Below are 25,736 nucleotides of genomic sequence, written 5' to 3' on the forward strand. Positions count from 1 at the left end.
CCCTGCACATGCATGCACGCATACACAGGCACACACACTGCATGTGTGCATTCATACATGGTGTGTATGCACGCGCACACAGTGTGTGCCACATGCGGTCATACATGCTGAACATGGACACACAGTGCATGCACATATGTGGTACACACACACACGGTGCACACACAAACAGTGCACATGCACACACTGTGCACACATGGTACACGCACCAGTGCACATGGCATACAGTACACACACACATGGCACACACATATGGTGCACACACATGCCCCCACGCACACCTGCCTCACACACAATGCACACATAGGCGTAAGTCAACCTGGAGTTTGCCCACACAGCAGTCACCAGCGCAACAGTGGGAGCTGACCCTGGAGCCTTGTCCAGGACACGGTTTGCCTTCCACACTCACGGGGTTTGGGGTGGATTTAATGATATTGTTTGCCCTGTGTGTCTGGTCCCTCTGCTCTGGCTCCTGGATGTCAGGTAACCTTCTGAACCCAGGCGGAACCACCTGTGCGGTTGTACAACAGATGAGATGGAACAAATCTGTGTGGGGAGGGAGGAGGTGACCCTTTTTCTCTGTCTTCACTGCTGTGGCTGTTCTTCTCTGACACATGCTACCAGTGAGGGCCGGCCAGCCTCCCAGCCCCTCCACCGGGCCCCGCCCAAACGCTGGGAGTGAGGGCAGGAGCCCGCAGGTGTCTCCACTCCAGACACTGCGTGTTCCTGGGTAACTGTCCTCCATCTTCCTGTTCATGTCCACGTGGCATTTTCTTAAATAACAAGGAGCTTCATACTCTATCACGGGCTGTGAGAGTGAGCTGCCACCCCTGTTGTGCTCAGCAGCCCTTTCCTCGGGGGACTTGGGCAGGGATAGCAGGTCTGTCTGGAATGCCAGGGCCAATGTGTGCATGTGTGTGCTCTCAGTGTGGGTGCTTGCCTGCACACGTGTGTGCACATGTGCACGTGTGTGGGTATGTTTATGTGCATGTGTATGCAGACGTGTTCATGGCATGTTCCCTCTCTCTGGCTACTCTAGATGACACAGGCTTGGCCTCGTGCTCCCCTCTGTGGCCCTCAGAAGGAAAAGGGCGGCAGTGGAAATGGGGCCATAGAGGGCCGCCCACAGCTCCCCTACCCCTGCCAGTGTTTCCTAGCAACCGCCCTGCCACCAGGGCTATTTTGGGAACTGTAAGTTTTCATTGAACAAGATTCCGAGCTGCAGCTCTGAGCCTGCTGGAAGCAGGGGCAGCCGGGCCTGCATGCTGGTGGGCAGCTCCACTGAGTCCTACAGAGGCTGAGACCGTGGTGCCCTCCGACCAGTGTTCTGACTGGCTTGTCATTGATGTTGATGAGGAGGGAGAGGGGTCATTGTGACAACAGCACGATAGTTGTGGCAGCAAATGGCTGCTCCTTCTAAAACTCGTGTCCATGTCTGGAAGCGGTGGTGGCAGCCTCACAGGAAGCACGAGGCCTGGGGAGCTGGGGCTGGTGATGCCGTGCGCATCTCAGCAGCACACCCTCACTTGGTGCTGCTGTCATTCTCCTCCTTACAAAGCAAGCTGGAGGCAGAGGTGGTCACGATCCTGTGTCAAGCACGACAAGGCCAGTCCTGAGAGGGGCCGAGAAACGAGTTTGAGCCGGTGACAGCAAATTTTGTCCACTAGGCCAGGGAGCTGCTGGCGCTTGTCTGGGTCTTTCTCTAAGTCAGAGGTCAGTTGGCAGACTCTAGTTGTGGTCCCAAACCACCGCCTGTTTTTATAAGGCCCTGAGTGGAGAATGATTTTTACACTTAAAGGATTTTTGTAAAAATCAAGGAAGAAAACGCAGCATGGACCGTATGGCATATGGCCCACAGTCTAAACCAGTGGTCAGCAAACCACGGCTCGCGAGCCACATGCAGTTCGCGAGCCACAGTTTGCCGCTCTGTTGACTAATGAGTTTGCCGACCACTGGTCTAAACGATTGGCCATCTGTCCCTTTCTGGGAAAAGCTGGCTGGCCCCTGGCCTGGACCCCTGTCAGGCGACATGGCTGTACAATGTGAGCTTTCTAGTCCAAATCTACAGACTCCCCCCATCCCGCCCCCAGGAGACAGGTGTGCTGCAGAGGGGATGTGATGAGCCATGTCCAGCTAAAATCCCTCGTGTGCTGCACGCATGGGTCTGGCCAGTGCCCTGGGCGTGGGGCAGGCCCTGTAATGGAGCCTGTTGTTATCACCTGGGCACATCGGCCTAGGCCTGGTGACCAGACCATCACCACCTCCTCCCCATCAGAACTCCCATCAGTGGCCTGTGGTGTGGCTCGGTTGGAGGATCATCCTGTGCAACTAGAGGTCGTGGGTTGCATTCCCCACCAGGGACAAACCTAGGTTTCAGGTTTGATCCCCAGTCAGGACGTGTACGGGAGGCAACCGATTGATGTGTCTCTCTCACATCGATATTTCTCTCTCTCCCCCCCCCCCCCACTCTCTAAAATTAACAAAAATATCCTCAAATGAGGATTTTTTTTTTTTTTAAAAACCCTCATCAACAGCAATAATGGCAATTGCTAGCACGTTGGGTGTTTGTTCCAGGCACATTGCATGTATTAACTCACTTAATTCTCACACCTTTGCTGTGGAGCAGGTGGTCAGATTCCCCTCATTTTATGGCTGAGGAGACCGAGGCCAGGCACACTGTGGGGGCACAGACAGTTCTGCCATGAGGGTTGGGGTGTGAGGGTAGGGTGACCGCACATGTTTTATCCGGTTGTGGCACTCTAGGAGTGACAGCACACACTGTTGGTGGATACAAGGACAGCAGGCAAAGGGGGCCCCTGACTCCAAAATACACTTTACCCTCACCTCCCACGCTGTGATGGGAGGCAGCCCAGAGGAAGCTCTCGAGTCCCAGTCCCTGCCCTTACCCTGCTGCCTCCGGGCTGCGTGAACCTGTGCAGGTCACACTGCCGCTCTGCACTGTAATGGCCCGATGACACGGCTATGGGGACGAGGGGGTCCTACAGGGACTGTGGTATGTGTCTCAGAAGGGGCACGTTTTCAGCTGCTGAGTCTCCCAGCCTGGACTGCTACCTTGTGGCTGTGGGACCAGGACTACTTACTATGCTCCTGAGCGCCGGACCCCTCATCAGTAAGATGTGACCCTGAAGGATCAGGGGTCAGACCCTCAAAGGCTCCACAGCTGAGCCCCAAACAAGGGGAGCCCAGGTCCTCCTCTCCTCCCTGCTAGGTGCCTGGTGTCATCCTTCTGGGACACCTGCTCTGTGATGCCCCCGGTTTTTGGCAGCCCCCCCATTTCTGGGCTCATGGGCCTCAGACTGTGAGTTAAAGGGGTAAGAGTCACGGCTTATTACTCTCTGCCTTCCTGGGGCCGCCTGAGGCCAGACACACAGTGGGTATTGAGAAACATTTGTGTGGCGGAGACCCATGGGGCAGGGGGTGCTGAGGTGAATATGTTCCTGTAGCCACAATGTCACCTAACAACCCAGCACCTGGGGGGGCATTTGTTGTCACCTGTCGGGGTTGTTGGCCTTGACTGGCAGGATGGAGGCAGCTCAGCCCCGCCCCCCAGCCGCGCATCCCCCACCCCCCACCCCTGCGCTAGCCAGGTGTGTCCTCCAGGCGGGGCCCAGTACAAGGAGCAGCAAGCAGGAGTGAGCATCGCTTTTGAGGCCGCTGTTGCGTCAAACCTGCTGGTGTCCCACTGACCAAAGCAAGCCACAGGGCAGAGCCCAGGGTTATGGGGAGGCATCCAAAGCTGCAGATATGGGTGGGGTCACTGTCCAGTCTGCACAGGTTGGAGTGAGAGGGCACAGGCAGGTGTGCAGAGGCTGGGGTGTTGCGATGCTCGGTGCTGCCTTAGGAAGACAGGGTGTGCACAGGGACTCCGGGGCCCGGGCAGGCATATGCCCAGCAAGGCTTTGGCATGGAAGCTGCAGAGCTCGGGCCAGAGTTGCTAAGTGGTTAGAGCATCAACACCAAATGGTCGCAGGTTCGATTCCTGGTCAAGGATACGTACCTTGGTTATGGGTTCCCTCCCTGCCCCCATTCGGGGCATGCGTGGGAGGCAACCAGTTGATATGTCTCTCTCACATCAAAGTTTCTCCCTCCCTCCCTCCCTCACTCCCTCGCTCCCTCCCTTCTACTCTCTGAAAAAAAAGCAATGGGAAAAAAAAAAAAAAACACAGGTGAGGATTAATCAAAAAACATAGAGCATGTAGGGAGGGAGGCTAGGCTGACAGCTGCATTTCCTTGCAGATGCTGAAAACAGAGCAGGCAACCGAGCCACACAGAGTGAGCCATCCACTCCCAAGCAGCAGTTTCTCGAAGATGCCCAGCCAGGAACCCCCTCGGCCACCAGGACAGACCAGGCCTCCCTGGAGGAGCCACTGTCCTCGGACACCCTCTCCGAGGATGCAGGTACTGGGTGGAGACCATGTGGGGTTGAGCTGCTTTCAGGATGGCCGTTGGCCTGGATGGCAACTGGGGTTCCCGGCCTGGGCCTGGGCTCCATCAGGAGCTATCCTCGAGGCACAACCGCGGTCCGGCTCGAGCTCCGCCACACTCTGCCATGCGGTTGGGTTTAAATGTTTGCTGGAGCATTTTCAAACGGTGTTCTCCCAAGTCTGGCATAGCCAGTAAATGGAAGTGCTCACGATGCTCACAGGTGCACCCCCATGCACCTGCCTCTGGACATCTTTGCTTCTTCACTGTGAACTTCAGGAAATTTTTCCCCAAGGAGCCAGTGTCCAGTGGGAGCAACTTCGTTGAGCCCAAGACCATAGGGCAGAACGGAGGTGGAGGGGCCCACAGCATCCTCCACAGAGCCTGCCTCTGTCAGGGACAGGACTTCAGTGCCCGCTGCATGGTGAAGCCCAGCATGCTGGGCTCCTCCAGAGGGGAGGTGCTTCTCACCACTTCTCCACCAGGCATGCTTGTTGAACTGCTCCAAGCTTCACTGGTTCCCTCTGTTATAAGGGACAAATGGTGGGGCTTGTGTCAGGTGGAAGGACTCAGTGTGGCAGGCACTGTGCTGATTACTGGAGATGGTGGTGGTGGCAGTAATGGCGGAGATGGTGATGGTGGTGGTGGTGATGGTGGTGGTGGTGATGGTGATGGTGGTGATGATGGTGGTGGTGGTGATGGCGGTGGTGGTGGTGATGGTGGTGGTGGTGGTGGTGGTGGTGGTGGTAGTGGTGATGGTGATGGTGATGGTGGTGGTGGTGGTGATGGTGACAGTGGTGGTGGTGGTGGTGATGGTGGTGGTGGTGATGGTGGTGGTGGTGGTGGTGATGGTGACGGTGGTGGTGTGATGGTGGTGGTGGTGATGGTGGTGGTGGTGGTGATGGTGGTGGTGGTGATGGTGATGGTGGTGGTGGTGGTGATGGTGACGGTGGTGGTGGTGGTGGTGGTGGTGATGGTGGTGGTGGTGATGGTGGTGGTGGTGGTGATGGTGGTGGTGGTGGTGGTGGTGGTGGTGGTGATGGTGATGGTGACGGAGGTGGTGTGATGGTGGTGGTGGTGGTGATGGTGGTGGTGGTGATGGTGGTGGTGGTGGTGATGGTGGTGGTGGTGGTGGTGGTGGTGGTGGTGATGGTGATGGTGACGGAGGTGGTGTGATGGTGGTGGTGGTGGTGGTGGTGGTGATGGTGGTGGTGGTGGTGATGGTGGTGATGGTGGTGGTGGTGGTGGTGGTGATAGTGGTGGTGGTGGTGGTGGTGGTGGTGACAGTGGTACAGTGGTGATGGTGGTGGTGATGGTGGTACAGTGGTGGTGGTGATGGTGGTGATGGTGGTGATGGTGATGGTGGTGTGGTGGTGGTGGTGGTGGTGGTGATGGTATGGTGGTGATGGTGATGGTGGTGGTGGTGGTGATGGCAGTGATGGTTGTGGTGGTGATGATCATTATTTTAATTGAATAGACTGGGTGGTTGCCAGCTGAGAAAGGAGAGAAAAAGGAAATGATGGAGAGGAAGGAAAGCATGAACCCAGGAAAGACACCTGTGGTGCTTTGAGGTGACAATCCCCTGCTCTCTGACCTCTTAGCAGTGTTTGTGGAGATGTCTCCCAGGAGACTTCACTGTGGAGCAGGAAGCCTGTTCCTTAGTAAAGCTGCAGCCGTAAACATGGCAGGCACGTTGTGAGGGCTGAAACTTAAACTGTGTCCCTGCAGTTGTGGATGTCGGAAGTCCAGGCCATGAGGACAGGCTCACCAGGGCTCTTGTGGACGGCGGGGTCTTTCGCTTCACAGCCAGGCGAGCATCTGTCCTCAGCTGCCTCCTCCTGCCCAATGGCGCTCTCCCTGTGCTTCTCCCACAGTGTCCCTTCAGCATTTGTAGGCACCTGCCAAGAGGGGCTGGCTGTGCCTCTCCAGTTTCACCCTGACTTGGGGAAACAATGAATTTGGGGTCTGAAGAGCTGTGGCTGGTGGGACACCCTGGTCCCTCCTGCAGAGGCCCTGTGGGCACCGGGTACCTGCCTTCCCCCAGGCATCAGCCAGGGTGGAGGTTGGTGGAATTCCCATGGCCTCACTCAGCATTGCCCTCGGCCACTGAGCCTGTTGCTCTGCGAGGCAGCTGCCTGGCCTGCTGCTGGCGCCCGGCGCTCCTCCGTGGCAGGTCCTATCTGCTTGTTCGGCTCTGAGGAATGTGCGAGCTCCCATCAAGGCCCGTCTAACCTCAGGTTCTCTTGCTAACCAAATGGTTTGGGGATGGATTTCAGAGCAGACTTGGTTTGTTGAGCACAAATTTGTTATTAAGAATCTTCTTGTGGGCGGGGCATGCTATTGAATGTAGGGTCATCCTCCCAGGGTAGTGGGAGAAGGGGAGCTTCTGTGGCTTCACTTCTAAGAGATCTGAGCCCTGCACTGGGGTTTGCTGAGTGTTCAGTGGGTGCGCAGCTCCCTCTGCCGGTCAGGGCAGGACAGGGACAGCCCTGAGGGAGGGATCTCCAAATCAGAGAATGCGCAGAGCTCTGTCTTCTAAGGCTTTCCCCCCCATACTTGAGATTTGAAGGGGTGTTAACATTTCAGTTTCGATAAGATTCCCAACTATAATGGTAGCTACACACACTCTCATAGGAGATGCAGAGGAAGATGCAGGCCGAGAGAGGAGGAGAGGCAAGCCCTTCAGACAGGTCAGGCTCTCCCGGGGTCTGTGCAGTGTGCAGAGACTAGGTTTGTGGAGAGGCTTTGGTGGAGGACTTGGAGCGTTGCTGGTGTGTGGAGTCCAAGGCCCTCTGAGCAGAAGGGGGAGCCGCATTCCACCCCGGACTGGTGGGGCAGGACACCTCTGTGGAGCAGTTAGAAATCAGCCCTCTGATTCAGAGCCCAGGCTGCCTCCTGCCTTGGAGGGAAGGGGCGTTTCCTTTCGCGGGTTGTGCTCCGTGGCCAGCAGGAGGGCCAGCCCCTCTATGGCAAGGTCTCCATTCCCACGAACTTCACAAGAGAAAGGGATTGGCCTGAGAGGCTTGCCTCTTCCGATGTGGACATTGAAATAATAGAAATGCTGATGAGTAATGGGAGCCCTGGGACATACAGCGCATGCTCCCAGTGTCTGTGGACGTTCCCTAAGGGCAGGGATCCTGTCCTGTCCGCAGCACGTACTTTCAGCACCGCGGACAGCACCCTGCCCCTGCCTGCCTGCCTGAGGAGGTCCGATGGATGGGGGGATGGGTGGGCCCACTCTGATTTTAGGGTCCACTCTGAAAGGTTGTTCCCTGATGTTAGTATCCTCAGGTGATTGTAAAAGCGAAACAGCCAGGGCCTTGCACAGGCCTGGGCACCTGGGGTCCGAGGTGGGGACAGGAGGCTGCCTCTCACATCAGAGAGGGATGGAGGGAGGGAGGGAGGGGGGAGGGAGGGGAAGGAGGGGTGTAGGGACAGTAGATTTGTGTGAGAGACAGGATTGCCCCTGTCTGATGGCCTCAGTTTCCCCTGTAAACCTGGAGGTGAGGCTGCATGGCAGGAGGGAGGTGGGAAACTGTAGCAGGAAAAAGCCAAGCAAGGTGTGAAGCAGAGTGACTGAGGGTGGAAGCTGTGCTGAGTGTGGGGTTAGGGGGCAGGTCCCGAGGTGGCTGGGGCTGGGCCTTCTGTGGCACCTCTGCAGGGGTGGGATCATGGAGGCTCCATCCAGAGGTGGGGCTTTTCCAGATTTAAATGGAAAGGAAGTCAGGCAGAGGACCTGGGGGGTGTGGGTGAGATCCTTGCTGTGGTGGATGGTGGAAATTTTGAGCTGGATGGAGAGAGTGGAAGGGGGAGGGTTGATGGGTTGGGAGAAAGCAGGGGAGTATGGCACTCAAGGGAGTTGGGGGGCCCTTCCTGGGGGACCCTGGACATGCAGGTGGAAGAAGAGGATGGGCGGGGTCTGGGTAGGCTGACCTTCCCTATCACTCACCTGGCTGGTGTGCCGAGGGGCAGAGCTGCTGAAAACCAGACCTGAGAAGTCAGTAGCTGCTAAATTTGAGCATCTGTGACGTGAAGGCACACGTCATCTCTTTTATTATTATTATTTTATTATTTACTTATTTTTAACTATATTTTTATTGATTTCAGAGAGGAAGGGAGAGGGAAAGAGTGATAGAAACATCAATGATGAGAGAAAATCACTGATTGGCTGCCTCCTGCACATCCCCTACTGGGGATGGAGCCCACAACCCTGGGCATGTGCCCTTGACTGGAATCAAACCCGGGACCCTTCAGTCTGCAGGCCAACTATCTATTGAGCAAAACCAGCTAGGGCATGTCATCTCTTGTTTAAATGTCACAGCTGTCTTGTGAGGGACCCCTGTTATTAGTTTGATGTCATGGAAGTTCGATGTGCGAGTAAATGAGGCACAAAGAGGTTTAGTGACTGACCCAAAGTCACAGAGAAAGTGCATGGGGCCAGCTGGAGCCCAGGTGTGTCTGATCCCAAAACCTGTGATTGTGGACGACTCCCCTGCCCCCTTTCCCCAGGCCAGGTGGGAGCTTTGGCACCACCCAGTGAGTGAAAATGGAACTGAACCACTCGCTCTTGAAATGATTTCCTCCTCCTCTCTGCTTCTGACAGCTCTATTGATTGTTGAACTCACAGGAGGTCAAGTGTGTATGTGAAGTGGCCCCTGTGGATTCTGCTCCAGGCCGCAGTCCCCCCCGCCCCTGTTGCCCTCGCTGCCCTCGCTCACCTTCACCAGTCAGAGGAACCATGGTTTGTAAACTCTGTTTTGTCTTTGAACCAGTCAAGATGCCCTCAGCACCCAGAGGTGAAGAAGCAGACGCCACCAGCAGCCTTCCACCCACCACGGACGAGTCCTCTCAAGCCTTAGCTGGGTCAGACTCCCTGGACAGTCCTCCCAGAACCCTGGAGAGATCCGTGGGCCAGCTCCCCAGTCCCCCGCTGCTGCCCACCCCACTGCCCAAGGCAGGCTCCAAAGCCACAAAAAATGCCACAGGTAGGTCCTAACGCATTGTCTGTCCACTCATCCATCTCCCTTCCTTCCTTCCTTCCTTCCTTCCTTCCTTCCTTCCTTCCTTCCTTCCTTCCTTCCTTCCTTCCTTCCATCCTGATGGGGCTCCTTCTGGGGGCTGCTTGGGCCTTTGGGCTCTGGGCAGGTCCAGGGAGCAGAGCTGGGGCAGGAGGGCTGTTCTTACTTAGTAAGGATCTCTGGTTGTCAGAAGCAGACCACTCAGGATCCCTCTAGCAAGCAGGGCAGTCCCTTTGCAGTGGTCTGAGGCCTTCTGAGGGCATGAGACACAGCTAGCCCCCAGACGAGGTCTTTCTGTCTGTCTGGGTGTCCAAGTGTCTGTCCTATGTTTCTCTCTCTTTCTCTGACTCCCCTCCCCTTACTTATTCTCCCCTCCCCTCCTCCTCTCTTCCCTTCCCTTCCTCTCTCTCTCAGTCTCTCTCACTGTCTCTGTTCATCTGTTTCACTGATTATCTCTCCCTCCCTCCCATGAGCTCTGTCCTGGAAGGCAGGTTAGGGTGGTGATCAGAGAGGACAGCATGGCCAAGCAGAGGCCCCCAAGGCCTCCCGTCTGCAGCTTTGGCCATACCAGCTGAGTAATTCCAGGTAGTTGAGACATTTCCTCTCCAAGCTTGTGCTCTCTTGTGCCATAATTGCTGGAAACAGGGACGGCACTGGCTTCGGGAAGAGCAGGCCCTTCCTAGGAGGGGATTGCTTTAGGAGCGAGTCCTGGCAGGTAGCCTTGAGGACAAAGGTGGCAGATGAAAGTAGAGAGGCCAGGGAGGTGACACGAGCTCTCAGCCCTTGACCTCCACCTGTAATATGACTGCTTACCGCATGTGGGTGCACCAGCCCGGGCACCCAAGGACCCCGAGGGCACATGGCCCTGTCACAGTCCTTGAGTGGAGGAAACTGAGGCTCAGGGGCTCCAGCAGCTTGTCCAGGTCCCCCAGCTAATGGAGACTTGAGCTGTTTGGGGCCAAAGCTCATACCCTCCACACGCCTGCCCACCCCACCCCCCGCTTTCCCTGCTAGAATGTTCTTTCCTCTTACTTCACCAGGTCAGTGCATCCCTGTCCCTTCTTCCAGGAGCCTGTCCTGACCACAGCCCCCAGGCGGGCGCACGGTGCCCTCGGCATTTACCCTGTCGGTTCACCTGGTATAGAGGAGCACCCAGGGCATAAATCGGACACGTCACCCAGTCACCCAGGCACCCACGGATATGGGGACTGGGACAGGAGCGGAAGGGACAGGAGGGTGGCCACAGGGCTTGGGCCGGGATCTCTCACAGCTGAGGACATTTGGGAGTGTCTTCATTTTCTCCACCAACCTTTTTCCTTTTCTTTGGGGAAATGTTAGCTTCATCCTGTGAACACTAGGTGGCAGCAGGGAGGACAAAGGCCCCTCACCTGGGCTTACCTGGCACTGGATAGATAGCACACAAGCTGGTCCCATGGGCACTCTCTGATCTGAGACACAGCAGCCCCGCCCAGGGCATCCTCACCTGCCCCAGATCCCACTTCGGACTTGCTGTGCTAGGCTTATATGGTGTTTGATATTTTTTAAAAATGGATTGCCAACATTTAAAACATATTAAAGTCTATTGAAGTATTAGATATTAGTATGTATAAACACAGGAGAATTTTCACCTGTAGTCCAAATTTCTGGCTTTTTTTGAAAAGTTCATATGCAACAGTCCCCTTTAGATGGACCCACCTCCTGTTAGCCACAGTCCCCCCCTTCCCTTTGTATGAATTGCCCCCTCAATGGCCTGTATTTCACTGACCTGGACCCTGGAGACGCATGACCTACCCCTCAAGCAAACTTTCCCTGCCCCGGCCCAGCGGATGACAGCTCCTTGTATGGGGTCCTGTGACCTCAACTACACCTGGGTCACCTGCCAGGTTCCAGTCCCAGCCCCCGCCACCTCCTGAAGGTGCGCGACCTGGAGTTGGCTTCTGGGCCTCAGTTTCCTCACCTGCGAGAGAGGTGGTGACAGGGCCCCGAGGCAGGTGCAGCTCACTGGCAGCATTGCTCTATGCGGCTCTAGTGGACAGTGGGGCACAGGCCCCGGGAGCCCAGCTACACCGGCATTGGCGGGCTTACCCGGAAGGGACCTGCGTCCTCTCTGCTCCTTGGCTCGTGCCCGTGAACTTAGGTTCTCCTTGGCCTCTCACTCCCCAGGCCAGGCTGTGCTCCTCCAAGACTCCAGCAGGAAGAATACTGACCCTCCCCTCCAAGGACAGCTTCCCACACCCACAGGGTCCCCGCATCCCACCACGATCCACCGGCCGCTGCCCCCCAGTCGCGTGATCGAGGAGCTGCACCGGGCACTGGCCACCAAGCACCGTCAGGACAGGTAGGCCCTGCCTTGGCCAAGGGACCTGTGTGCTAAATCCCCTGCTGGCCAGCTTGTGGGGTGCACCTGGGAGGTCTTTGGGCTGGGCTCACTGCTCTGTGTCACCATCTTGAAGTTCTCAATCATTTTTTTTGGCAAGGAGCTGGCATTGGCATTTTGCACCCAGCTCTGTAGCTGGTTTGTGGCTGGTCTTGGTCACGCTCTGTGAGGGGTCCCAGGTGGTTCCCGAGGCTCACCCTGGTCCTGATCTCCCGTGGTTTGTTGCATGTGAAGGAGAAGCAAGTTGTTGGTGGGCAAAGTGGGTGATGGGCCCACCCAGGGCTTGGCGGGAACGCCAGACACAGTGCCCTTCCTGGCTCTTGGGAGCCTTGGCCTGAGCACTTGCTGTGGGCAGTGAGGCAGGTTTTGTTACATGTGTGTCTGTGCTGCTCAAAGCCCCATGTTCTCAGTGGCCACTGCCGCAGACTCAATGCCATGTGTGCACGCCTCTGTGCTTCTTGTCCTGTGTGTTCGGGACAGAAGCCGAGGAGTCGCTCTGGTACTTGGGTCATTGCAGTGCCCAGACAAGCACCCCTGCCCATCAGCTTGGCGGCTTTTCCAGGTGAAGGGGACAGCGTCTGACCTGACCTGCCTTTCTGATTCAGTTTTCAAGGGAGGGACAGCAAAGGGTCCCCGAAGAAGCGGGTGGACGTCCGCCTGTCGCGAGCATCTAGTGTGGAGCGGGCCAAGGAGCGGGAGGAGGCCTGGAGCATGGAAGGCACCTTGGAGGGCAAGTGGGCGGCCGCCAAGGCATCAGAGGAAAACAAGGAGAACTTGTTGGTAAACTCAGAGCTCCAGGACGACCTGCTCCTGTACCAGGACGAAGAGGTGCTGAATGACTCTATCATCTCTGGTGAGCGGGGTCCTACTGGGTCCAGCCCCCATGAGGTCGTGTCACTGGGCACCGAGCCTGAGTTTGAGGTGGCGCTCCTGCCATAGCCCAGGAGGACGGGGCGGGGTCTGTACCTGTGAGGATGAAGGAAGCCCCTCCAAAGATGAGCAAGGGGGGTACAGACGGGCTCAGGCACCGTGACATGAGTGAGCTGGGTTTGTTTTGATAGTGGCGTGTTCACGTGTGCGAGGAAAGATCACTGTGCCTCGGCAGGCGGCGTTGACTGGGCACAGCATGCACAGGTTGTGCTCAGGAGCCCGGGTTGGGGAAGGGAGCAAAGTGCTAACGGAAAGCGAGATGAGACCTATGGGGAGGAAGAGAGGGAGAGAGGGATTGGTTCCAGTGGCAACGAAATGGTGTCCGTGTGACAGCCCGCGCTCTGGAAGTCCAGCTCTATCAGTCTGCACAGTGTTCAAGGTCAATGTCACGGTTACTGCTCTGTCCTACCCTGGGGACTGGGGACTTGGGGAGACAGCACTGTAGACACCCCCTTGATGGGGGGGTGGTGCCCAGGCCAGGGCAGGCCGGCTGAGCAGCACTGTCGCTGCAGGAGGGTCTGGGTAGCCTGGCTGCAGGCCTTCCAGGTGGGTGATGGCTGTTGAGTGATGTGTCATCGTTCTTCCTGGAAGCTCCTCCTGGTGAGGTTGCAGCCATGGATAGAGGAGGGGCTCTCAGCAGTGGGGCCAGTGGCCGGGCTCAGGACGACCAGCTCCCGTGGCCCTGGCAGGTCCAGTCTCCTTGCATCCTCATGACCAGCTCACCCTGGGCTCCAGGGCGGCACTGTGCATGTCCCTCAGAGCTCCAACACAGCGGCAGTTTTACACGAGTTTTTGTCATCTCACTAGGTGCCCGTCTCTCCACTAATTTATCAGTTCCTGATCATTTCCATTCCCTGACATATGCGTCTGACGGTTGTCCACCCAAGGGCAGTGCCTACGTGCTCCCCTGGTCCTCACAGGGCCTGGGTCCAAGTTAGTGTCGGCAAGCAGCCGCTGGCCGGTGGCTCTGCATGCTGCCTGAGCACCCATGGGTCCCGGTCACTCCTCCAGCCCATGGCCCCCAGCACCAGGTGTCTCTCCATTGACTGGCTGACCAGGTGTCTTCAGGTCCGAGTTCGGGACCTTTGCCTCCAAACCTGGACTGTGCCTACCCCTGAGAACGGGGACATGGAGCCTGCAAAGTAGGGCTATTATGGCCCAGGGAGCCCTCGTCCCGGCCGTCATGAGAAAATGAGCCGTTTCTCCAGGGCATGTCTAACTTGAGTCTCCTGGGCTTGTCTCTTACAACCTGGTGTTTTTAAGTGAACACAGGTTCGTGGTCTGACAGGATGCAGGGCGGGTCAGCCGGTTCTAGAAGCTCCGCTGTGACTACCATGCCCCGTTCACTGCTGCTGAGAGTGCCAGCCAACTCCCAGCAGAGTCTCCACCGACAGAGGCCTTCTGTGGGCACCCGGGTCCGGGGCTCAAGGTCAAAACTCACGCTCAGCTCCAAGAACACCGTGTCGAGGGCTAGGCCCTCTGTGCGTCAGGCCTGCTGAGATTCCTGCCATCTCACTGAGCTCCCAGTGCCGTCCTGGCGGAACCTGGGTCCCCAAGTCCCTGCAGCCAAGCCAGCACGCAGGGTTAGCTTTGATCATGTTCTCATGTGTCACAGCTCCCTCACCATTAGCAATGTCTGAGGCAAAACGCTTGGAGGGAAAAATTCAGTGCTGGTTATAGAAAAGTCTATAAATGAACTGCCACTGTGGGGGAAGTTATGCACAGTAGGAGAGACCCATAAACCACTCCGTGCTGCCTGGCGGGCTCCAGCAAAGATCCGTGGTTATTTGTTTCTCCCGGGTCCAAACCCGCTCCCTTGTCAGGGCTGCCTCGTTGTTTGTGGGGCTCTGTGGTGCCGAGGCCAAAGGGCGCCAGGCAGCACATTCATCTGTTATTCATCATGGGAACTGTGCTGTTCGTTACTTCCTTCCTTACTCACTGAGCTACTGCTGCCAGAGCCCTGCAGGCATCGTCTCACCCACTGGAATCCTCTAATCGTCAGCATCAGATGCATCACAATTTCTAGGGCTGGGGAGGCCCCATCCCAGCAGCCGGCCCTGTAAACCCACCGGACGGCGTCCTGCTTGACCAGGTTGTAGTGAAATGTACCTGTTTCAAGCCGAGTGTGACCTTTGGGTTTCCATACAGGACACATACAGTGTCTTGGTCAGCGCGGAGAGGCTCATCGCAGTGTGTGTGCCTCGTGCAGTCGCCACAGCCTGCAGTGCGCACACGCATTGTGCAGCATGCTTACACATGCACATGCCCGCACACACAGGTTGCCACAGCCTGCAGTATGCACACATACTCCGCAGCACGCTTACACATGCACATGCCCGCACACACAGGTCGCCACAGCCTGCAGTGCACATACACACTCCGCAGCACACTTACACACGCACATGCACATGCCCGCGCACAGGGCATCTTTTGCATGTGCAGTCAGCACCAGGAAAAAGCAGCGCAGGGTGGACATTCTCAAAGATGATGTTTAAAAAGGTTTTGTTTTATGGAGCAGTTTTAGATTCATAGCAAAATTAAGTGAAGGGTACAGAGACTTCCCGTATACCTTCCCTATTGCCTTTCCAGACCCGCATAGCCCCCCATTATCAACACCCCCACCGATGAGCCCGCATTGGCATGTCACCATCACCTGAGCTGTGGTTTACATGAGGTTCGCTCTCGGCGTTGTACATCCTGTGGGTCTGGACCAGCCGTGGGCAAACTACTGCCCGCGGGCCGGATCCGGCTCGTTCGGCTGTTCTATCCGGCCCGCGGAGCCGAAAGAGCGGAGGGTTCTCTTGCTCTCCCCTCCGCTCCTTTACTTTGAATTTATATTAGTTCACACAAACACTCCATCCATGCTTTTGTTCCGGCCTTCCGATCCAGTTTAAGAACCCATTGTGGCCCTTGAGTCAAAAAGTTTGCCCACCCCTGGTCTGGACAGATGTATCACGACGTGTCATCCATCATTGTAGCATCGTGTGGAACATTTTCACTGCCCTAAAACCCTGTACTCTGCCAATTCAGCCCTCCCCCTCAGCCTCTGGCACCCACTGATCTTCTTGTGTCTCCACAGCTTTGCCTTTCCAGAATGTCACAGAGGTGGCATCGTGGCCACCTCTTTCAGATTGGCTGTTTCACTCCGTAACGTGCATTTAAGATTCCCGCATGCCTGTGCATGGCTTGATAGCTCATTTCTTGTTAGCTCTGATTAACAGTCCATTGTCTGGATGGACCACTGTTGATTTAGCCCTTTCCTTGTGGAAGGCCGTCTTGGTTGCTTCCAATTGCTGCCAGTTAGGAACAAAGCTGCTGTAACATTGTGTGCAGGTTCTTCTGTGGACATCGGTTTTCAACTCCTTCGGGTAAATACAATGGAGCATGATTACTGGATTGTATGGGGAGAGTATGTACATTTAATTTTGTAAGAAATCTTCAAACTGTCTTCCAAAGTGAGTGTATCATTTTGCGTTCCCACCAGCAGTGACCGAGAGCCCCGCTGCTCCCTGTCCTCGCCAGCACTTGGTGGTGTCAGCTCTGGGTTTGGGCCGTGCTGACAGGTGTGCAGTGGAATCTCATTGCACTTCCCCAATGACATGGGATGTGGAGAACCTTTTCATTGGTTATTTGCCACCTGTGTGTCTCCTTTGGTGAGGGGTCTGTGAAGGTTTGAGCCCATTTTTCTATTGGGTTGTTTTCTTATGGTTGAATTTTAAGAGTTTGTATATATTTTGGATAATAGTCTTTTCTTTAAAATATGTTTTTATTGATTTTTAGAGAGGAATAGAGAGGGAGAAGAGAGAGAGAGAAACATCAATGAGAGAGAAACATTGATAGGCTGCCTCCTGCACACCCCCTACTGGGGATCGAGCCCACAATCTGGTCATGCGCCCTAACTGGGAATTGAACCAGTGACCTCTTGGTGCATGGGCCAATGCCCAACCACTGAGCCACACTGGCCAAGCTTGTTATAGTCTTTTATCAGATATTTCTTTTGCAAATATTTTCTCCCAGTCTGTGGTTTCTCTTCTAATTCTCTTGACACTGTCTATTGCAGAGGAGAAGTTTTTAATTTTAATGAGGTCCAGCTTATCAATTCTTTCTTTCATTGGCTGGCACCTTTGACAGTGTTACATAAAGAGTCACCTCCATATTCAGTCACCTAGGTTTTTTCCTTTGTTAAATTAGGAGTTTTGTAGTTTTGATTTTACATTTAGGTCTGTGATCCACTTTGTAAAGCGTATAGTCTGTGTCTAGATTTATTTTTTAAGCTGATCTGCTTCTGGTAGCTGCCCTCACATGGAAACCACTTAAACACTGGATGGGGTATAGGAGCCCGTTGTTTGGGACCTCAGACAGCAGGTCATGTGGGACTGTCCTCCATGAAAGGGAGCCCCACGTGGGCTGTTCTGAGGCCTGGGGTGTTTTGTGGGGGTGCAAGGCGGTGGCCGCAAGCAGAGTGTGGCCTCGCCCCAATGGCAGCATGGGCTGCACGACAGCTGGGGTTTGTGGAACAGGGACCTGGATGAGAGAGTGTGTGCATGGGTGTTGGCCAGGCTGGGCTGTGCCTGTGTAGTCCACGGACTTGGCACCCATGGGCGTGGCAGCTGACTGGTGATCCCAGAGCTGAATGGTGACCCCAGCCCAGGCAGTGAAGACAGCCCCATAAGCACGCAGTCAGTCTCTCTTTTTTCCTTCCCGGGACCCTGCGGGAGGAGGTCTCTGAGACTTTTAAAAGGCTCTCAAGTTCAAAACTTTTCATAGTGGCACTGAAACTATTTGCCTTTCCCACTCGCCTGCCTCACGGGTGCAGAGGGAGTTTCCCGGGAGCCGCGTGTGGACACAGCTGTCTTCTACCAAGCCTGCTGTGACTGAGAGGTCCAGACAGTCTCTGGAAACCTCAGGAAACCCAGGCCTAAGGAGTAACAGCGTGTTTCGGAGTAAGGATCATGTTCAAACCATGGAAGACCCGGCCTGGGAGCATGTCCAGGGTCTTCAAGGACAAGGTGAATAAACAGATGGAGGATCTTAGCAGAGAAACAGAAACTATCAGAGAGAACCCAATGCAAATTCTAGAATTAAAAAGTATAATCTCTGAAATGAGGATTTCACAGCAGCTGAAGATGGCCCCACAGTGTCCCTGCTTGTGTGAAGACAGGAGTCGCATGCAGGGACTCCTGTGGCCAGGACAGGGCGTCAACCCTGCCGGCCTCCTCTCTCTCCTGACACCTGTCCCTCCTCCCACTCAGCGTCAAAGGCTGGCACGTGAGCCCACACGGCCTGTGCCCACCAGGTTCCAGCGTTGTCATTTTGAGTGGGAAACAGCTGCATTAGCAATGGGAGGACACGCTGGCATCCTTGCCGCTACGATTTTGTGCATCTCCATAATTATCCTTAGGGTGCGCTCCAAAGTGAGAATAATTGAGAGAAAGATGGCGAGTTCCTTTCTAACGCTAGAGCCCCTTGGCCTTGTGTTCCCGTTTGTACATTATTTCCTCCTCCTCCCCAGAGGGTGCCCAGGACCGGTTCTGGAAGCAGCAGCTAGCCAGGACGTGGGTGGAGCGGGACCAGACGTGCCCATGGAGACCTGAAAGAGGCAGCGGCCTTGGCTCGCAGTCCTGCCCGTCCCAGGGATGGGGCTGATGAAATATTCATACATGTGCAGGGAAACACGGAATGAGGACATTCCCTACAGCTTTGGTAAAAGAGCAAAACCAAACAGCCCCCAGATGTCCATTCTCGGTGGGCTGGACCCGCAAGTGATGAGGCAGCGTGGCATCCACACTCTGAAGAACGTGCTGCCGGGAACCCGAACCTGACGCCTGAGCTCGGCCATGCTGTGGGCATGGTGTGGAGTGGGAGTCACAGGGGGAAGTGAAGTCAGCGGGGACTGTGAGCGTTGATTGAGTAGACGCAGGTCTGGAAGGAGAATGGGCGGAGCTCTGGTGGTGGTTTCTGGAGGTACGAGGGGGTGCGGGGAGGTGATCTTCCACCACAGCTGTTAGCTGTGAGCTGTTCGCAACGAGCATGTGTCATTTCTGTGCCTGAGTGAGAGAACATGCTTCTCTGAGCCAGACCTCTGCTGGGATCCAGGGCAGCTCACGTCTCCCCGAACGGCACTATCCCTCCCCTTACTTCCCAGGCCAAGTCTCTTGGGTCCCTTTCAGCTCCGGGCCAAAGCCAGGCCCGAGGTCAAAGCATGGCTGTTAAGGTCATCACATGGCTTCTCCTTTGAAGTTTGTTGATCTGGAGAGTGATGGTGGTTGCTTTTCAAGTGCCGGGCCCCCTCGCTCCCAGCTGGTCAGGGTGGGTTTGCACTTTAGCTGTCGAAATGATTTGCTGAAATTTTGTTTAGAATTTTACATCGATGTTCATAGGAGCTGTTAGTCTTTCATTTTCTTTAATTCTCTTTTCTGGTCTTGACATCCCAGAGAACTCTAGCCTGATGGCATGAGTTTTAAGTATCCCCTTTGCTTCGATGTTCTAGAATAATGTGTATAGAATTGTTGTTTACTTCTCAACGTGTTTCACAGAGTTTATGAGAACACCCATCTGGCCCTGCAGGGGTTCTACTTGTATGTGGAGGAAGGTTTTTAACTGGAAATTACATTTGTTGATAGTGGTAGGCCTGTTTTGGTGCTATATTTCTTCCTGAGTGAGCCTCGAGGGCTGGCACAGAACCAGAGGCAGCTACTGCCCTCCGCTTCCTGACATCGGGTTCTCTCATTCACCCGCCTCCCCGATAAGTCTGGCTAAGTTTGATCAAATGGTTTTTTAAAATATCTTTTTATTGATCTCAGAGAGGAAGGGAGAGGGAGAGAGAATCATTGATTGGCTGCCTCCTGCACGCCCCCTGCTGGAGATCAAGCTCACAACCCAGGCAGGTGCCTCGACCAACGGGAAATTGAACCCTGACTGCTAGTTCATAGGTCGATGCTAACCACTGAGCAATGCCGATTGGGCAGTTTGATCAATTTTATTGCTCTTCTCAAAGAACCAGCTCTTGGATTCAAATATTTTCTTTGTTGTTTTCTGTTTGATTTTATTGGTTTCTGCTCTGATCCTTATTAGTTTTTCTACTTCCTTGATTTTATTTGCTCTTCCTTTCCTAGTTTGTTGAGATGGACTCTGAGGGCACTGATTTGAGTCCTTTCTTCTTTTCTAATAGCGACATTTGGTGCTGTAAATCTTTCCCCCAAAACCCTTAAGATAGGTTGTATTTTTATTTACTTCAAAATGCTTTCTAATTTCCCCTTTGATTTCTTCTTGAAACTATGGATTATTCAAAAGTTTTTTATTTAGTTTCCAAAGAGTTGGGTATTTTTCTAGAGATATTTTTATTCTTGATTTCCAATTCAATCGCACTCGAGCAGAGCACATGCTTAGTGTGACCTGAGTACTTTTAAATGTACGAAGATGTCGTGCGGTCCAGAATATGGTTTCTCTTGCTAAAGGTCACAGTGCGCCGAAACCGGTTTGGCTCAGTGGATAGAGCATCGGCCTGCGGACTGAAAGGTCCCGGGTTCGATTCCGGTCAAGGGCATGTATCTTGGTTGCGGGCACATCCTCAGTGGGAGGTGTGCAGGAGGCAGCTGATCGATGTTTCTCTCTCATCGATGTTTCTGGCTCTCTGTCCCTCTCCCTTCCTCTCTGTGAAATACCAATAAAATATATTTAAAAAAAAAAATAAAGGTCACAGTGCACTTTAAAGAATGTGTATTTTTTGGTTTGGGGTAGCATCCTATCTAATAAAAGAGTAATATGCACATTGACCATACCTCCACTACACTCACAAGCCATGCCCACCAGCCATTCAGGAGTGAGTATGCAAATTAACCCAACCAAGATGGCTAAGGCCACGGAGCGAGCAGGAGGCTTGGGTTTCCCAGGCAATGGAGGAAGCCAAACTTCCCGCACACCCTGGCCGGCCCAGGCCTCTAGTCAAGGCTACAAAGTTTCAATTATAGAAGATAAATAAATCCCAACAAAAATGGCAGCAGCCATGGAGCTGGAGAGAGCAGGAGGCTTGAGTTGCCCCCGGCGATGGAGGAAGCCAAGCTTCTTCTGCTCAAGGCTACAAAGTTTCAATTATAGAAGATATATAAATCCCAGATACCAGGGCCTCCACTTGGGTGGCCGGGGGGCGTGGCCGGCCTGCAAACCACCACAGGCCCCTCACCCAGGCCGACTCATGCCCCAAGGGAACCCCCACCCTGATCCAGGACACCCTTCAGGGCAAACCAGCTGGCCCCCACCCATGCACCAGGCCTCTATCCTACCTAATAAAAGAGTAATATACAAATTGACCATCACTCCAACACACAAGATGGCTGCCCCCATGTGGTCAAAGATGGCTGCCCCCATGTGGACACAAGATGGCCACCACAAGATGGCCAGCAGGGGAGGGCAGTTGGGAGGGACCAGGCCTGCAAGGGAGGGCAGTTGGGGGCGATCAGGCCAGCAGAAGAGGAAAGTTGGGAGGGACCAGGCCTGCAAGGGAGGGCAGTTGGGGGCGATCAGGCCAGCAGAGGAGGGAAGTTGGGAGGGACCAGTCCTGCAAGAGAGGGTAGTTGGGGGTGATCAACCCTGCAGGGGAGGGCAGTTAGGGGTGAACAGGCCAGCAGATGAGGGAAGTTGGGGGCAACCAAGCCTGCAGGGAAAGGTAGTTGGGAAGGACCCAGGCCTGCAGGGAAGAGCAGTTAGGGGGGACCAGGCCTGCAGGGGAGGGCAGTTAGGGGTGACCAGGCTTGCAGGGGAGGGCAGTTAGGGGAAATCAGGCTGGCAGGGGAGCAGTTAGGCATCAATCAGGCTGGCAGGGGAGTGGTTAGGGGGTGATCAGGCTGACAGGCAGAAGTGGTTAGGGGCAATCAGGAAGGCAGGCAGGCGAGCAGTTGGGAGCCAGCAGTCCTGGATTGTGAGAGGGATATCCGACTGCCCGTTTAGGCCCGATCCTGGTAGGATCGGGCCTAAACGGGCAGTCAGACATCCCTCGAGGGGTCCCAGATTGGAGAGGGTGCAGGCTGGGCTGAGGGACACCTCCCCCCCATGCACGAATTTTGTGCACCGGGCCTCTAGTGTTTTTATAAATGTTAGTCAAATCCAATTGCTTGAGAATGGTGTTCACACCCACTTCATCCTCACACGTCTGCCTGCCCATTCTGCCTGCTGCTTGGAAGTTTCGACATCTCCAACTGTGACTAGTCTATTTCCTGTCTCTAACCTGTCAGTTTCTGCTTCATGCATTTGAACCACTTAATAGGGTCATAAGCATTTAGGATCAGTCTGCCTTCCTGACGTCATCCCCTTATTGCTGTGAGAGACCTGTCTTTGTTCCTGGTATGGCTCTTTGCTTGTCTGACAGTAGCAGACACTGCAGCTTTCTTCTGATTAGTTTTAGATTGGAATATCATTCTCCTATGTCCTTTCAATCTATTTGTGTCTATTTTTTCTTTATTGATTAAGCTATTACATATGTGTCCTTACCCCCCCCATTGCTCCCCCACACTCCCCCCACTCATGCCCTCACCCCCTTAGGGTTGGGGTTGGGGTTGGGGTTAGGTTTAAGGTTGGGGTTGGGGTTAGGGTTAGGGTTGGGGTTAGGGTTAGGGTTGGGGTTGGGGTTAGGGTTAGGGTTAGTGTTGGGGTTGGGGTTGGGGTTGGGGTTAGGGTTAGGGTTAGGGTTGGGGTTGTGTCCATTGGTTAGGCTTACCAGTATATGCATGCATATAAGTCCTTTGGTTGATCTCTCCCCCTTCCCCCTACCCTCCCCTGCCTTCCCTCTGAGTTTTGACAGTCTGATTGATGCTTCTCCATCTCTGGATTGAAAGTTTTTATTTTTAAACAATTACTTAATTTCAGAAAACTATAATTCAGGGTTAAAAAAATACAGGAAACTAAACTTAGTAAGTTAAATGATTCATTTCTGGCATTACTCTGCCAGTGTATAGTAAGATCATATATATACTTATACAATTAGATACACAACTGTATTTCTGTACGTATACGCAAGCACACCTTTCTACACGTTGCTTCTCACAACCTCATCATTAATGTCTTTGTCCCTCAGGGACCTCTGCCACCACTGTCTTCCTAGGCTCACCATATTCAGATGGTACAAGTCCCCTCTTGTGGAAAATCTAGGTGGCTTCATTTCTCACATTCATAAATGAACCGATGGTCCTCCTGTAGGTGTCTTTTATGTGCTCATCCATTTGTTTTGGGAGGCAGACTCCTGGAGGTAGGACTTCTGGCCCAAAGCTCGGCCAGCAGGGATTTTTGGGAGCCTTTGGAAGGAGATTGCTGGCCCCCAGTCTGGACAGAAGGGTGTCCTGGCTGGTTCTCAGCCACCTGGCTATCCAGTGTGCCCTGGGCCACGTGCTGGCCAGGCTCTCGCACCAGTTGGGTAGGTGCACCTCTCCATTCATGAAAACTGCTCGTTTTAAGCTATGTGTTTGGAAATGTCCTTTGCTGACTTTTAAGTAGCAAAACCTGGTAACCTCCTGATGCCTTGGGAAGACCTGAAGTGTGTTTGTTGCAGCCCTACTGTGTGCCCAGTACGTTCATGGAGGCTGGATGGTGAGCAGAGGAGGACTTGGCCCATACACAGATGTCATGTGGGTGAATTATCAGTTACATCTGGAGATCTCTGGTGAAAGGGTCTTCAGTTAAGGACAAATGAGACTGAAGTTTGTAATGACACACCTGATATATTTGCGTAGGCTTAGGGACTTGATCAAAAGCGGAAACGGTTAGCTACAGTCAGCATAGTTTTGTGGTTAAGCATATTCTAGTTCTCTGGGAATGGCAGTCCCTTCCCGCCATGGGTTAGACCCTTGACATTCACGACGGCTTGGTCCCTTTGAAGTGCCTTTGACTCGCGATGCCACCATAGCCAGTCTCCCTCAGAGCACGCAGTCAGGACCCGCTGAGACAAGCACGCAGTCAGGACCCGCTGAGACAAGCACGCAGTCAGGACCCGCTGAGACAAGCACGCAGTCAGGACCCGCTGAGACAAACACGCAGCCCTTCAGGGTCTTCATGGCTCTGTAAGCACAGGGCCCGTGCCCGCCACAGAGCTGGGACAGCAAGTCAGGCTGGAGCCCTTGCTGACATGGTTTTGGGGGTCATTATTTTTCTCTTTTCTCTATAAAGCACATAAACTATTTCAGATTAGAAATCCAAGCCTCAGCTGAGTCCAACTTTTTGTTTTACTTCATCCCAACCTTCTGTTAAACCATCATGTTATTAGACTTATTTCTTTGAATTTTCATCTCCCACATGAGGAATTGACTTTCTTTTGGAAGACTTTTTTCTTAAGAAATAGTTTGTCTTCAAACTATTGTGGGAGAGACCATGTGGGGTGATGGTTTTAGCCCCAGGATTTAAATCTATGCTCCCAGCAACACACCCTACACACCTGCGGTCTATGTCACCCTTTGTGAGGGCAGGTGGGGCTCTGCTGTTCAGGAGGGTCAGTGAGCTGGACACCCCATTTCCCAGCTGAGTGACCCCCGCCTGCGCTTGCAGCCACACTCCAGTCCTGCTCTGAAGTGAGTCCAGACATTCTGTCCCCTAGGACCCTTTTTTAAAAATATATTTTTATTGATTTCAGAAAGGAAGGGGGAGGGAGAGAGAGAGAAACATTGATGATGAGGGAGTCATTGATGGGCTGCCTCTTGCACGCCCTCTCCTGGGGATCAAGCCCACAACCCAGGTATGTGCCCTTGACCTGGGAATCAAACCTGGGACCCTTCAGTCCACAGGCCAACGTTCTATCCACTGAGCCAAACTGGCTAGGGCAGTGGTCAGCAAACTCATTAGTCAACAGAGCCAAATATCAACAGTACAACGATTGAAATTTCTTTTGAGAGCCAAATTTTTTAAACTTAAACTTCTTCTAACACCACTTCAAAATAGACTCGTCCAGGCCGTGGTATTTTGTGGAAGAGCCACACTCAAGGGGCCAAAGAGCCACATGTGGCTCGCGAGCCGCAGTTTGCCGACCACGGGGCTAGGGCATGTTCCCCAGGATCTTACTCTTGCCCAGATTCCACCCCCTGACTTGACATGTGCAGAACACAGGCTTGCCTCCGCCTCCTGGACCCTGAGCCAGCCCCACCCCATCTCTTCACTCAGCAGCGATCATTAATAACCTACTTTGCCAACACTGTCCTGGGACCTGGAGGGCAGGTGACAGTTGAAGTTCAAGTCTCATGGGAGAGACCGAATAAACTAACAACAGAGAGGCAGATGAGGGCAGAGTTAATGGGGGTGATAGTGACAGAGCCCCGGCGGACCTGTCTGAGGAGATGGTTCGAGGCTGGCACAGGGCTCAGCAAGAGGCCAGCCCCAGACGATGTGGCAGAGCAGGTCCCTGCGGAGGACGGACATGGGTGTGGACCAGGGGGGACGTTCCAGGAACTGAAAGAGCCACCTGGCCAGAGGGTAGTGGGCAGTGGGGAGGGTTGCCATGGGCAAAGAAACTGTAAGTTATGACCTAAACGTGGACATTTTTGAAAAAAACAAGTGGGTGCTATTAATAATTAGCTGGGGCAACTGGTGTCACCCAGCACTGGCCCTGGAGACTTGGCCATGTGACCGACCCGCCACCATAGAAGTGGGAGATGGCCGTCCCGTTGCCATCCCTGTCACCCGCTGTTCCCCTGGAAGTCACCACAAGCTGACAGTGCCCCTCTGTCCACACCCCTTCCCCAGGCAGGTGAGGGCTGCAGGGACACGCCTGCATGCCCTAACACTGTCTCTGCTGCCCCCTCCCTGGCTCCCCCAGGAACTCTGCCGAGGAAATGCAAGAAGGAGCTGCTGGCCGTGAGACTGAGGAACCGGCCCAGCAAGCAGGAGCTGGAGGACCGGAACATTTTCCCCCGGAGGACGGACGAGGAGCGGCAGGAAATCCGGCAGCAGATAGAGATGAAGCTCTCCAAGTAAGTATGCCAGGGGCCAGAGCC

The 25,736-nt window shown here is 54.2% G+C and overlaps 1 protein-coding gene across 7 annotated transcripts in view; it reads left to right on the top strand.

The window, feature by feature from the left end:
- PHACTR3 (phosphatase and actin regulator 3) overlaps positions 1 to 25,736 on the top strand; it is a 157,554-nt gene that overhangs the window by 103,956 nt on the left and 27,862 nt on the right. For all 7 annotated transcript variants that reach the window (XM_080684765.1, XM_080684763.1, XM_080684768.1 and 4 more), the window contains 5 exons: positions 4,258 to 4,419; positions 9,216 to 9,428; positions 11,625 to 11,799; positions 12,444 to 12,691; positions 25,559 to 25,712. In XM_080684765.1, coding sequence (XP_080540891.1) covers positions 4,258 to 4,419; positions 9,216 to 9,428; positions 11,625 to 11,799; positions 12,444 to 12,691; positions 25,559 to 25,712 — 952 coding nt within the window. The remainder of the gene's footprint in view (positions 1 to 4,257; positions 4,420 to 9,215; positions 9,429 to 11,624; positions 11,800 to 12,443; positions 12,692 to 25,558; positions 25,713 to 25,736) is intronic.

Source organism: Plecotus auritus (genome assembly GCF_963455305.1).
Source record: "Plecotus auritus genome assembly, chromosome: 8".
NCBI lineage: Eukaryota > Metazoa > Chordata > Mammalia > Chiroptera > Vespertilionidae > Plecotus > Plecotus auritus.